Genomic DNA, 14,490 nt, shown 5'->3' on the forward strand with positions numbered 1-14,490 from the left:
ACTTCTAGCCCCAAGTAGTAGGCTCCCAAATGTGACACATGCAATTCAACTCTTGGGGGAAACAAGAGCTGTGCCCTGCTGCTTCTAGCAAGGAATATATTGTTTGTCAGTACCAGAGTGCAGGAAGTGTCCTTTCAAGGCTGTATCTGTACAGCTTCCTTCAAAGGAAATCAGTGCTATTATCATTGCTATTAAGCAGACTCTCCTGGCATGATTGATGATTTTTATGGTAAATGGAAATTCTATAGCACTTCAAGATTTACAAAGCACTCTAGGAATAACTCATTTGGTCTTCACAACCAACCTAGGACCATTTTACAGATCAGGAAACCTGGGATGAGTCCAGGTCAGAAGACACACCCTTTGGTCACACAACTTTCTCCCTGAATCCAAATAATAGCATTTTATCTGCTCCTTTTTTGATTTGCTTTGATGGGTTTTGGTTCTATTAGCATCTGCTTGATCTGGAACTATAGAGCTATTCTCCACTTAGGAGACTGCACTCCCTTTTCATAGCTCATTTGTACTATGGTACAGCCATTGAACCTGTAAGGTTGTTTCCTTGCTTAAGCTAGATCTAGAAGTAAGAGTTCAGCTGTCTTATATCATCCACTCCCTTTATAGAGAGGTTAGATGATTTGTCCATGGTCCCACTAGCAGTAACTGTCAGGATGGGATTTAAACCTGTATCCTCTGGCTCCAAAGGGAATTTTTCCCTGCCCTACCATCTTGTCTTCTTTCTCTCCTTGAGCTTCAAATCCTTTAGCCAGTTCTGCCAATAATTGCCGCTGAGGTTTCTGTGACATTTATGTCACCCTGGTGTTTCAGAATGAGAAGTCTGAGCAACTGAAAAACAGGGAGCATATTTATATGAATTAGAGGCATAGTATGTCTTAGGAGTTGGAAGACAATAGCCAAAGTTGTATTCTGCTCTGCTTTTATAGTCATGACTACCAAATGTCCTGAAGGAATTTATATGATCAGTGATTATATCTTAGTCAATATAATGTCTTGGCCTATAGCAGTTGTTACATTAAGGTAGTGATGGTGAACCTATGACATGGGTGCCTAACATGGCATGCAGAGCGCTCTCGGGTAAGGGCAAGACACAGCATGTGGTCTCTGAAAGGTTCACCTTCACATTAAGGCAACTTTTGACTTTGCTTTTGTCTAAGGCTTTCTCTGCTCTTATGTTGAGTGAATTAATCAATGCATAAGATAGCCCAATTTTTTGATCTCTTAAAGAATGCTCAGGAATTCTAATTCCCACTTCTCTTCCTTTTTTTTAGATTAGGCTGTACTGAAAACACTTTTGCTTCTCTCATTGACCTTTTGGAGGGGATATCCTATTGACTCTCACATAGAATTTTATTTCTTTCACTCTTTTGCCCACTATTTCATTTTTCCTATGGCCAGTGCAAGAATGATCTTGTAAAAACTCATGATTTGGTAGCCAAAAGACAAGTAATTGCTGATTAGATTAATTTCTTTGAAGAAACGCACATCTTAATATTGGGCTCTATTGTCTAGATACCGTGAGACCCAGGAAGTTTGAAAGAGCTAATATGAATTTATGTGATATTTTGTGTATGTTTGGTTAGAAAAAAAGCTAGTTGGTTCTTTATGGCATAAGGTAGTTTCAGCAGTACATGAGTCTCATCACCAAAGAGGGGGGAGGATTGTGTTTGTGAATAATCAGTTTGGAATTTTCAGGTCCTTTCAACATTGATAGTTCACTTTTTTCTCCCCTCTCTCTAAGTGGTTTGGATCTCCCAAGTTTTGGTTGTTTTTGTTTTGTTTTCAATAAGACCTTCAAATACTCAGGATATTGATTTTTAAGTCATTACAATTGCTTTTGTAACAAATTTTCTTTCCTTTTAAAAAAAATCCTTACCTTCTACCTTAGAATTGATATGAAGTATTGGTTCCAAACCAGAAGATTGGTAAGAGCTAGTCAGTGGGGGTTAAGTGACTTGTCTAGGGTCACACTGCTAGGAAGAGTTTCAGATCAGATTCGAACCCAGCTCCTCCTGACGTTAGGCTTGGCACTGTATCTACAGAACCTCCTAGCTGCTGCTCATAACAAATTTTCAAATACAGACTCCCAAAGGTATCTGAGTATTTCATCAAGCTCTTCTACAACTAGGCTTTAAGGAGGCTCTGCCCATCATATGATAGTATCCATTTCAGGCTACTTTAGATAAGATGCTCTTGAGGGACCAAGTGCAGCTTACTACTGAAACACTGGAATACTCTAATAAAACCCAAGATATCCTCAGGGTATAGAACGATTTGGTGCTATGAAGAATTGGGAGAGGGACTGGTAGCATCCGAGACAGGCTAAGCTAAGTCATATTGAGTTTAGTTTTCAGATAGCAGTCCCATTGAACTCTATACTTCAGGAGGTTCTCTATGTTTCCCTATGAGGGTAGAGGAAACCTTCCTAGAATCTAGACTTAACAACATGAGGAGCCAGTAGCTTGGGTTGGGGAACTGGGTACTTTTGACTGAGCAGCAAAATGTCTGTTTTCCTGACATGATGAAGTGGTTTCACTTCTCTCTTAGCAGTGGGGATGGGAAGAACATTGGCTTTTCCCAGTTTCACAGGGCTTTTGTATACATGCATCAACTGGAAAGCATTCTTGTAAAAAGGACGACAACTAAAAAAAGACTGCTGGCAAATGTGTGGATTATGTTTTCCCCACCTCTGGAAGCAATTCAGTTTGCCCATTCTTTAGCCATTGATTGGAACCTGTCCTGTGCATCTAACAAAGTCTGCTGATTTTTGCCATTCTAGGTCCCAGTCTTCAGCATTCTTTCTTCAGTTGTCTTTGTTTTTATTTGATTTCAACTGATGACATTTTCCACATTATTAGGGAAGCATGAGCTTTTTATTCCTCTTTTCTCTCTGACAGTTGTTGTAACCCAAAGTGCACAGGAAATACATTGGGCTGGCTTCAGTTGAGATGGGATCAGTCAAAGCTCATAGCAGTTGTGTTGCTGCTCTGGGAGGAAGGATAGGGAGGCGAGAGATGGTCCCAGCCTGGAGCATGGGCAGACTACAGTCTTCGACAGTCCAGCATGTCAGTGAGGGAGTCCTGGGGCAGGAGCGGCGTGGGATAGCCTAAGGCTTTGTGAGTGTCTTTCTGCTTGATCATAGATGGAGATGGGGAAAGGGAGGGGAGGGTGGTCCAGGGTTTTTCTTGTATTCAAGCATCACCGTTGAGAAATGCATTCCTAGAAGTACAGTTCTTTCAGGTGGCAGGTAATATGTGTAACTGAACTGTGTTACATCTCTGACGTGGAGCTATAGGGATGACCTGCCTTGATTTGCCAGATGAAAGGGGCCTGAAAGTCACAGAGCACCACAGGATTTTCCTTGCTGGACGCCCTGGCTTCTTCTGGGTAGTACTTCAACTCTGAGCACCTTGTCCTTTGCCTCTCATCTTCATGTATAGGTAAAGGTCCTCAATCAGGGCAGGGTTTTTTTTTTTTTTTAGCTTTATTTTATTCATAAACTAGAATTGTAGCATTGAGAATGTCTTTGGGTATTTTAGTACATGGTCTTTGAAACTCTTTGGCGCTTAACATGGGCCCCTCAGATTATCTATCTCTGGTTTGCACTCTTACTCTGACACTTTTTTCCCCTCCATAAGAGCAGGGCCGTTGTTTTACCAAATACAAAAGCCCTCAATTCTTGGGATTTGTTCCTTCACAGTATCTTCACTGTCTTCTGCTACATTCCCTAAATGTGTATATTTGAAAATTCTTTATTACTGACCAGAGAGTCTAAAACACCAAGATGAATGGTTGCTGCCTGTAAGACTTGTTTTTCTTCTTTTGGTGGGAATCAACCTTCCTATCAGATTGACTGTCTACTTAGGAACAGGATGGCCTAAATTAATTCAAGGGACAATGTCTGAAGAGGAGTTTGAGATACCTGTTGGACATGGAAAATATGTTTTATATCCAACAAAAACTGGGGAATCAAAGCAAATTGGGCTAATCAAAAGTACAAAATCATCACTTTGAGGCTGTAATTTTTGTGGAAAGTGTTTGCCACCAATAATTAGGGGTTTTTCCTGAAAGGCTCCCCCCCCCCCCCCTTAAAGGAATTAGAGTTATACTATCCATTTCACCTTGGGAAAAGTCATGCCCAGAGGGTTTTAGGAGTTTTAAAAAGCTCTCTGCAGGCCTATAAAACGATCAAGAACTCCCTTTTCTTGTGGGCACCCCCAGGGTCCTTGTATAGTAGCTATGGCACAGTATAAAGATCACTGAATAAGAAGTCATGTCTTAGGTTCAAATCTTGCTTCTATCACTTAACACCTGTGTAGCTTTAAGCAAGTTACTGTAAATCTCTTTGGCCTCAGTTTCTTCATGTGAAATGAGCAGATTGGACTAGATCCTTTTAGGAGTCCTTTCTCAGCTGTAAACCTAGAGTTCTGTACCATGGAATCATCAAACAATACGTGCCAAGCCCCACTAGGTATTTAGAAGGTCAAGCCAGGGTTAGATGATTCATGGCCTTTAGTCTCCTGTAGCTTATACCTTCCTAGGTTATGACATCACATGTAAATGCGTTAAAGAATTTTCAAACCAAGGTCTTTATGAAGTATCAGGTGAAAGTTACCTTGAGGAATGGCATCAGGGAGAAGGGTAGCCTCCGAACTGGGCTTTCCAGGCTGGGTAAGAATTCTGCCAAAGAGGAGGAAAGGCATTCCTGATCACAGGCACAAAGTGGCCAGTACTTCACTTTGGGTTGGGATTGGGGGGTAGAGATGGCTCAAAAGGTTAGTAGTCTGCTGAAAAAGCTTTGAATGCCAACCTGAGGAATTTGAGTTTTACTTGGTGACAGAATGTCAGTGAAAGTTTTTAAGCAGAAGCAAGATGACCAAATACATGTCTGAGGAATTGTCTTTTTTAAATGGCCCGGATTCAATTGCAGACAATTGAACAAAAATCACCTTTTTGCTATAACTGCACAGATTTAAGAATCAGAATGCACCCAAAATGAGCTGCTTTAGGCTATAGGAGAGGGTTCATGCATGACCAGGGGGGAAAGAAGATCAGTGTTTATAACAGATACCACCTCGTCACTGAACTGTATACTTTCACAAGAGCACAGGTCTTACTGGATAAAACCTTTTTAACATATACAAGCTGGATGAAGGGCAGATGTTTTTACTAGCAAAAGATGTTTTTTGTCAGCACAGTGACTTGAAGCCTCCAGCAGCAAGGTGTTTCCTTCTGTGACATTTCTCATTCTCTATGGGAACTACTACGCTCTTACAGGTCAAATTTTAGGGGGTTTAATTGTCATAAGTCTTCTGTGACTATTGTTCCTCTTTAAATAGGATTATTCATAATTTGTTTTTCCAATTTTAGTAGCCATTTTTGTAGTATGTATTCAACTTCTATCTTAAATTCTTCTAATCTTATTTTATCAAAAGGATAAACTACAGCTTATTAATCACCCTGGCCAGTGCCTAACAGACTCATTGTTATAAGGGCTAACGCCTCAAAATAGGTTTTAGCAAGGCTTTTCTACTTTGTAATATAATGCTTTCTTTGCATTCTTTTGGAGATCTGAACCTTTGGATACATAAGGCAGCCTCAATTTGCCATTCTTTCCAGGGTGATAGGTGATCATTTCCTTGGAATTTTCAGTCATTTATTCTGTGCCTAATCACAAGGCCCTTCAATGGGAACAGAGCAGGCTTAGTTCCTTAAAACATAACAAGGGAAGGAAGTAATATAACCTTTTAAATGTCTATGGCTTGTAAGTTCAGTCTGGTGGTGGTAGGGTTTGTGTCATATGTGCCCCAATTAAATGACTAGCCACCTCCCTTAGATTCCGAATCAAAGGAACATGATGTGGTCACATGTTTAAATATTAGATGCTCTTTTTAGTGTTCTAGTACAGAAGTCCCATCTATAGCATTTGGAGTGGAACCAACCAGGATAAATACCAGTGACCTCTAGTTGCATTGCCCAATTCTATGACTATGCTGTTTGGTAAAAATAATAATATAATGATATAGCCTGGGGTTTTCTGGGAAGCCCAGAGGCTTTCAATGGGGGAATTCTTCCCTTCTCCTAGCCAGCTGAGGATAACAAGATCTTTTCTTGCAGAGGGGTTGTTTGATCTCTTGTTAATTATCTGGAGCCTAGTGCCTGTCCTGTTGCTAACATCTGCATGAAGAATGAACAATAGAAAAAGTTATCTTGCACTTGGGGAAGAGGTTTAATTTCCTTTGCACAAATGACCCTGCTGTGTGTTTTTCAAAAGCCTTTTCACATTCTATCCCTTTCTCCTGTGAGCTGACCCTCCACTGCTCTTCCCTTTTTCTCTGCCTCTTACTTTGCTACTAAACAAATTCAGTTCATTTGACTTCACAGTTACTTTTCTCCACTATACCTTATAAACTCTGGTATTAATTTCTTAGATAATCTAGTTTATTTAATCCCTAAAGAGAATTTTCACTCCTCTGAGTATATTTTCTGAATCTACACTTTGTATCCTGAAGACTGTGGGTCAGCTGATCTTTTTAATCAGGTGTGACCATGCCAGTCATAGGTTACACAAATCTAAATTTGAGACAAGTTTGCAGTTTAGCCATGTCCTGTCCAATCTGAATAGCAGGGTTAGATGTTTGGGATTCATCAGTAAATCCCACAGCCAGAAGTATACAGGGATGAAGGAGCAGGCACACCTTCAGTGCAAAAACAGGAAGGAACACCAGCTAGAGAACTGAATGTTTCCCCCTTTTTGTCCTCCTCAGTTGTTACGCTGTGTACTAGACACCTAGCCTGGCCAGCGTCCATCCCTTCTGCTGTGTATGTACTTTCTCTCTTTTGTGTTCTCTTGGTATGCTCACATCTCACATCTACAGAGTACTTTTCTCCTATGGAACCTAGGAACTATATCTCCTGACAACCCATTTATTTATATTCCTCTCAGCAGAATAACATAATTCACCCCACTTTGGTGCCAAAGTGAACTCAGCAACACTTCAATCACGGCCACTTTTTTTTAACGTATAAATGATTGTAAAATTTTTGTTTTTAAAAGAAGTGACTGACTCATGATGCTGTGCTGTGGGATTCTTCCATTCCATAGGACTTTGATCCTTAAGGGAGTTCCTGCTTTTTTCTGAACTCACTTAGCGTTGGTCCAACTTTCATAGACTTAAAATGTTTTTCAGATTCATGGTGCTCTTTTCCTTCTGGACCCCTTCTCAAAGTAGGTGGTAGGAAAAAGGGTCCCAGACCCCTCATAGTGCTATGAAGGTCTCAGAGCAGCAGGGTAGTTATTAAGATTTAGGCCTTTAGACCTCTGTTCAGATGCTGGCACTAAAAGTTTTGTTCAGCATGCTCCATTTTTTTTAACCTTGGTGTGTTCTGTGGTGCCATGGACTCCAGGGGTCCTTCATTGCATCCTGCTGTCATTATTTTTTTAAATTCTTGCCATCTGTCTTAGAATCAATACTAAGTATTGGTTCCGAGGCCGAAGAATGGTAAGGGCTTTGGGGGTTAAGTGACTTGTCCAGGGTCAGACAGCTAGGAAATGTCTTAATTTGAACCTTCTGTCTCCAGGCCTGGCTATACCATTGAATAAAATGTTTTTAAATAATTGAAAACTGTACATGATTTTTAATTTGGCTTTCTGTGACCTGCCCAAGCACTTTAGGGCTTTAAAACTTGGTTGTTTTGCTATGAAACTTAAAAAGAGAAGGAAAAGTAGGTAGAAATGTTTCTCTTAACTTCAAAATTTTAATTCTGTGGTAGGACACTTGAATGCCTTTGCCTTAAAAAAATCATTGTTTCCTTTCAGCCTAACAATCTTGTGAAGTTTCAAGGTCTTCTGTTTTACTGATAAGAAAACTAAGGCTGAAGGAAGTTGAGTGTTTTATCTAAAGTCACACAGCTGGCAGATGGCAGAGTCAACATTTATTCCAACCTAGGTTAGGTAGGTTGGGCTCTGAGACCAGGACCCAATTCTCTGGGATGGAGGGGATTGTCTTCTTTCCTTGACTTGGAAGTCTCCATTGGAATTTTTTATTTCTCAGAAACACTGGAGCACCCCACCCTTCTCATTATTGAAGCAGCTCTTAAAAGAAGGGATTTTTTGAATGTGGTTATTCAGAAGATGTACTTTAGCCAGGCTAGCCAAAATTTGAGCTCCAGATTGAAACAAGTTTGTGCCCTATGCCAGCCTCTTGTCTTTATGTACCATACTTATGTATACCTTGTCACCAAAGCAGAAATTGCTTTTCAAATTGAGATACAAGTGTACCTTTTCAGAAAAAAAATGTGCCTTTTTATAACGCCAAATTATTTTGATATTCCTTGTCTTTACATCCTATATTTTTGCTGTCCCCTTGTGGTTTGAAATGGGAAGGCGACTTAATTAAATATTTTTCTATGACCCTAGAAATCAAATTGGTGAGCTTTTGTGTGTGTTACAGAGATTGGGGGCAGGAGAACATAATAGCCATTTAAGTACCACTCTAAATCTCTGGAACTTTGGGGTCCTCCTAACTTATTTATAAAAGTATTTGGGACATAATCTTTAGGACTCAAAAGCCATTCTTTAAACTAACTGGATTTTTCCTCTTTGAATCATAAAACTTGAATTTTTTTCCTCTTAATTACATGATTCAGTTATTTTTTGAAAATACTGACATTTCATAGAACTTAAAAATACCCATCACTGCAAGTCCTTTACCAAGCTATTGGGAATCTAATGGAAGAGAAGTAAAACTTTAAGAGGAATAGAAAATACTTTAATGGAACTTTCTTCTGGGTCTCTATGATAATAGTATCCTTATCATTCCCCAAGGGAGTCCTTTTAGGCAGTTGTGTTTATGTTTGGATTAGTGGCAGTGTGAACATGGGTGCATAAAAGTCTTGAACTTCTTAGTTGCCTCTTTCAGTTGGGTGAAGTATTACTTGAGACTAGTATTTGGAATTTGATCCCTTTATAACTGAATTTATTCAGTTTTTAGAGCCTGAATCAGGACTTGTCTTCTGTCTTAAGAGTTGATATGTAGAGATTCAAGGACAGGGTAGAAGATAGATAGAAGATAGAAGGACAAGGGCTTGGCAATTGGGGTTAAGTGACTTGCCCAGGGTCATATAGCTAGGGAGTGTCAGGCTAGATTTGAACTCAGGACCACCCATCCCACCCATCTTTAGATCTGGCTCTCAAATCTCCTGAGCTCCCTAATTTTCTTAAATATAGGATATTAAATTCCCACCAATTCTCCATTTTCCAGAAGCCGATTCTTCCAAGTACGATTTGGGTGTTCAGACTCCTAGATTCAAATGGTTTATCCCCAACCTTCCAGTATTCTTTCTTCGTTTCAATTTGAATGTTATTCATTGGACAGGAAAATGGAAGAAGAGGTGAAATGTAAGTTAGCTTTCCCAACACTGGAAATGCTTCCTTCTCGTCACATCCTGGAAATTCATGTTTATAAAGCATGCCTGTTTTCAGTGACTTGAATGCGCTGCTTAAAGGCAGGTGCTTGATGAGATTATTTCCCTCGCCCTCGATACCCTTTCCCACCCCCAACACTAAATCTGGCATTCTGAGGTTCCTTATAACTTTAAAAGAATAGGAGATCTTGTAGGACTTGAAGAAAAGAGTTTGCCCTTACTTAAAAATTATCCTGTGTTGTAAGGTCGGTGATTTAAGATCTTACCTAGTTAGTGTCTTGTGCATCGTTTGCTCCTCAAACTTTACCCTACACGAAATCTAGCCCTTCTCTTAGCTTTAGTACCTTTCCTTTCAGGGAGCATTGACATTTTGCCCCTTACGATCCTCAGTATAGATAAAATATTTCCTTAAGCAGTTTATTGATGGGACAGCCATATTTGGAATATTGTTCCCAGGAATTCATTTCAGCAAATAAGAACTGCCTACTGTGTATTCTAGGAGGTAGGTCATCTTTCTCCTGGCCAGGGGAATTCAACTACGCCCTGCCTGGACAAGGGCTTTAAGGCTGCCCTTAGGCTCTAGTAGAAAGGTTCTTAACCTATGGACTGTGGACTTGATTTTTAAAGCTAATATCTTTTTTTAAACTATTTTGATGTATTTGGTTTCTGCTTTCCTATGTGTTTAGAAATATTGTTTGGGAAAAAAGTTCCGCAGGCTTTCAGTCTTCTACTATAGGGGTCCGTGACCCGTACCCTAGCAGTATGCATTGGCTCCCGAAATCGCTCAGAGGGAGAGAGAATTTAGCCAGGACGAGATGCTGCAGGGAAATGAAGATTTTGGAAACTCGATCTGTGTGCTTTCTGGAAGGGAGGTTGTGGGTGCCGGGGGACCCACAACCAAGTCCCTTTGGATGGCTATGCGGCATCTTGATGAAGTCGGGTTTTGTGAGAAAGCCTAATCTGAAATGTAAGTGTTGAACTTGCTAGTTTCTCATGCCAAAGCTTGTTGAGCTCCTCCTCTTAGAGTACCTGTAGTAGTCCTCAGCTCTCATTCAAAAGGGACGCCCTTTAAACGAATTAAACGAAAATATTGCCTTGCTTGACTTTCCTCCAATGGGAGGATGGATGGATGGATATCTTCAAATCCAGAGAGAGGGAGGGGGAGGCAGAGAACCACCTCTGCATTCCCAGGACTGTGACATAGCTGAGCCAAGGAATTCTTCAGAGTCATGATGATTCACCAGCGGATCCTGCCTGGTTTTCAGATGAGGTAATTGAATCTGAAATTTTAAGCTCCTTACTTGCCTATAGTCCCACAGCTAGCCAAATGTCTGAGGGCAGGATGTAAACTCGGGTTTCTTGAAGCCCACATTTTTTACTGTATCCACTATGAGCAGGAGAGGCACGGGAATTGGGAAAGAATGATGCTGCCCCAAGAGCAGGCCTAGCAGTGAATCCAGAGCCCATCTTGTGCAGTCCCCTCATTTAACAAGGGAAGAAATCAAGTGCCTGAGAAGGAATGTGATTTACTCATTGTCCCATAGGAAATAAGGGCCCGAGCCGGGATTCAAACCCAGGGCTCTTTCTGTTGTAACCCACTGCCTCAGATGTGCTCGCATGGGCAAGCTAGTTTCCAGACAATTTGTGGTGTCTTCACAGCCACCTTGGACCTCCCCTTGGAAGGAAAAGCATTTATGGGTTTGGAATGACATATGATTTAACTCCTCGTGGGTGGGGGAGGTGGTTATTGTCTGATGAAATGATCGTTTCTTTTTTTTTTTAAATAAATTTAATGCGTTCACTTAAAATCCTCTGCTCTGCCAGAGTAAGGGCCCTAAATGTAAAACAACTTAAAATGAGGCCAATGATGTCTTGCTAAAATGAATAAGAAGGGTGAGGGGAGAAGGAAGAGAAGTTCATTCTGAGTTCCTTAACATTAGTCGCTTAGCTATACGCAAAATGGTATTTTGCACATGTTGGACAGAAATAAGAGAATCAAGCCCCGGCCCGAAAGATTCCAGAACTGTAAAGACTTGTTTGATCTCATCCTCACCTGTGAAGAGAGAGTCTATGACCAGGTAGTAGAAGGTAAGAATCTCAGTTAACATCTGCATCACAAATCATTTGACATTTGTTCTTGGTTAGACACAAAATTTGATTCTCAGTAGAGACCAGTTTCATGAAGGTTCAAGAAGAATATTAATCCCAGCAGAAAGGAAAAACAAAGGACCTCGTTGATTCCTTTGAATATTTGAAAAGACTTTAAGACCAGCCTGTTTTATTTATTCTCTGCCCTACTTTCCCCTTTAGAGTCAGTTTGCTGCATTGTATCCATGTTATTACAAAGCAGCCACCCGGTGTGGCAAAGAAAGATGCTTTTTGTTCTAGAGAGGAAGTTAGAGATCTTCTGACAATTTGTCTGCCTCCGTCCTGAGGTCTCACGGTTCCTAATGCTAAGTCCTATGGGTCAATTCGTGATTGTGCTATAGGAAGAGAAAAAGCGATGATGGACGACTGCTAAAGATATTTGATACAAAGTTCTACTCAGTCTGAAGCAATGGTCCAGTGGCTAAATGTAATCTGCATATACTCCTCAACTCTAATTTTACTCAATGGTTTCTTCCTCTTCGCAACCTAAGGCTTTTCTCCTTCATTGCCAGATAGAAATTGATGTTAAAGGACGAAGTTAAGAAGTGGAGAACTAGAGAGCAGGAGGAAGAAAAACCAAGGGCCTGGATTCGAGTGTCAGAGGTTCAGTGGCTGGGGCAGCCGGGAGGGAGGAACTTGAGAGATTATCTAGTTGAATCACCTCGTTTTGTAGGTATAGAAACTGAGGTCTGGAGACTTCAAAATTAGTGTATTTTCTTGGATACCACCAGATCTGATTGTGACTGTGTATTTATTTGTCACACTTCCTCACTGAACCCAAATGAATTGTTTGGGAATTTAACAGCCCTGTTTCATATGAGCTCCCTTCCTCCTAGAGAATGTGCAAATGGCTGTGTCTAAATTGGAGCTGACCTATCAGGAGTGTTCTTTGTATTATCCAGAAAAATTCCAGGTCCAGGAAGTTGAAGGAGATGATGTGGGAGTCAAGTCCTCTTTAGAAACTTAGTGAGCAAACAGTGAACTCTGGTGTTTGAGAGATGAAAACCATTCACTCGTGCTGTACTGTGGTACCTTGGCTGTACATGGGAAGCAGAGCCTGATAGGGGCTGTGCTCGTGGTTCTTGAGGAGGCACAATGAGTCTTTTCCCGAGTTCCCACTCCTTTGGCGGGTACTGAACTCTTGAGGCCATGTCTAATTCCAGGAACCTCTTTAAAGGGAAAAGGTGATGGCTGGGCATGGTCCTAGTTTTGATCATGAGTTTGGGAAGAGAGAAGAATGCAATTGGGAAGCTGGCTTGGGGGCTACTGACCAACCTACAGCACAGGAAACTCATCCCTTCTTTCTCCTTGGAGCATTTTCATCGCTTCCTGTTCTCTTGGATGTCTTGAGTGTGCTAACACTTTTGTGTCATTGTGTTCCCAATTAGATCTAAATTCCAGAGAGCAAGAGACCTGCCAGCCGGTGCATGTGATTAATGTGGACATTCAGGACAACCACGAAGAAGCCACATTAGGAGCCTTTCTCATTTGTGAGCTCTGCCAGTGTGTAAGTGTCCTGGGAGGCTTTGTCTAAGGATGCCCACGAGCCTTGACTTGGGACCTGGATTTCCCAGAGCCCTTTTCTCAATCCCACGTTCCAAGAGGTTCATTTGTGTTTGGCTGACATGCGTTGAGGACCCACCATGTACAAAACAGCCTGCTGGGTGCATAATGGCTTTAGGATGCGCTTTTGAGTAGAACAGGAAACACTTGACAAACCCCTGTTACTGACAGGTTATCAGACTGTCTAGAGGACAGAGGACACTTCAGACTCTTGAATGAAGTAATTGCCGTGTCTACGTTTCTTTTAGAAGCCCATTGGTGTGGTACCCCATTACTGTCATGAACACGCCATAGAAGTGTCTGAAATACAATCCACACTTGCACATTCACGGTTCACACATCTAGTGCCTGGGATTGTCCTCGGAGTAGAAGCTGAGGCCAGTGATTCAGTTACTAACGGGTCTTTGTGCTTTTTCCTGGAAAACTAGGAAACCATTTCTCCCTGTACAAATGTTTGCCCAAGAAGGTTAAGGGACCAGATGCACAATCATATCATATGTAGTCTTTAGGGTTAAGAATTGGCCTTTTGTAGCGGAGCTTTAATAACGAGTCGATGCCCAGAAGAACAGTTTACATGTGATATTTCCTTGGCAGAGAGAACTCCTTGTATGGAAAGTGCTTTCACTAATTCAGATGGATAGCTTGTTTGTTACTTCAGAGTTTTAAGGAGTTGCTTAGGGCCACTTGCCCAGTGGCAACAGCTGTCTAAAGTGTTAGAGGCAGGCAGAGATCTGGATGGATGTGCTACATTTTGTTCTCTGATCTTTAAACTTTTTTTTAGGCCCTCACCTTCTGTCTTAGTGTTGGTGCTAAGGCAGAAGAGCAGTAAGGGCTAGTCAATAGGGGTTTAGTGACTTGCCCAGGGTCACAGTGCTAGGAAGTGAAGTGTCTGAGGCCAGATTTGAAGCCAGGACCTTCCAACTCCAAGCCTAGCACTCCCTCCGCTGAGCTACCTATCTGCCCCTCAGTAAACTCTGTGAAGCAGTAGAAATGATGTTTTCTGTCTGCCCTAGCTAGGCCTTTTTCCTTGAATATTTGAAGATGCTGCTTTAAAAAAAAAAAAGGCCATTCCTCCCCCTCCTCCTTTTTCTGCTGTGTTTTCTGGATCAAGTATTTCTCGCCCACACACTTGGTTGGGTTGGATGTTAAAGCAGTGTGGGCCTACCTACTGCTGGTCATCTCCATGGAACCGGATTCTTAAAGGGACGTTTGAGGTTTCCAGTAAGGTTCGTTCCTTTGTTTAAAAAGGGACTCTCACATTTTCCACTTTTCTGGGTGACGTCAGCCGATTTGGGCCTTGGCAGGTGTTCGCCATGTCCCTTTGCCGTGCTTTGT

The 14,490-nt window shown here is 41.4% G+C and overlaps 1 protein-coding gene across 1 annotated transcript in view; it reads left to right on the forward strand.

Annotated features, from left to right (window-relative positions):
• SSU72 (SSU72 homolog, RNA polymerase II CTD phosphatase) overlaps positions 1 to 14,490 on the forward strand; it is a 42,411-nt gene that overhangs the window by 25,311 nt on the left and 2,610 nt on the right. Inside the window, exons 3-4 of the mRNA XM_001362823.5 lie at positions 11,393 to 11,532; positions 12,981 to 13,099. Coding sequence (XP_001362860.1) covers positions 11,393 to 11,532; positions 12,981 to 13,099 — 259 coding nt within the window. The remainder of the gene's footprint in view (positions 1 to 11,392; positions 11,533 to 12,980; positions 13,100 to 14,490) is intronic.

Source organism: Monodelphis domestica, chromosome 4 (genome assembly GCF_027887165.1).
Source record: "Monodelphis domestica isolate mMonDom1 chromosome 4, mMonDom1.pri, whole genome shotgun sequence".
NCBI lineage: Eukaryota > Metazoa > Chordata > Mammalia > Didelphimorphia > Didelphidae > Monodelphis > Monodelphis domestica.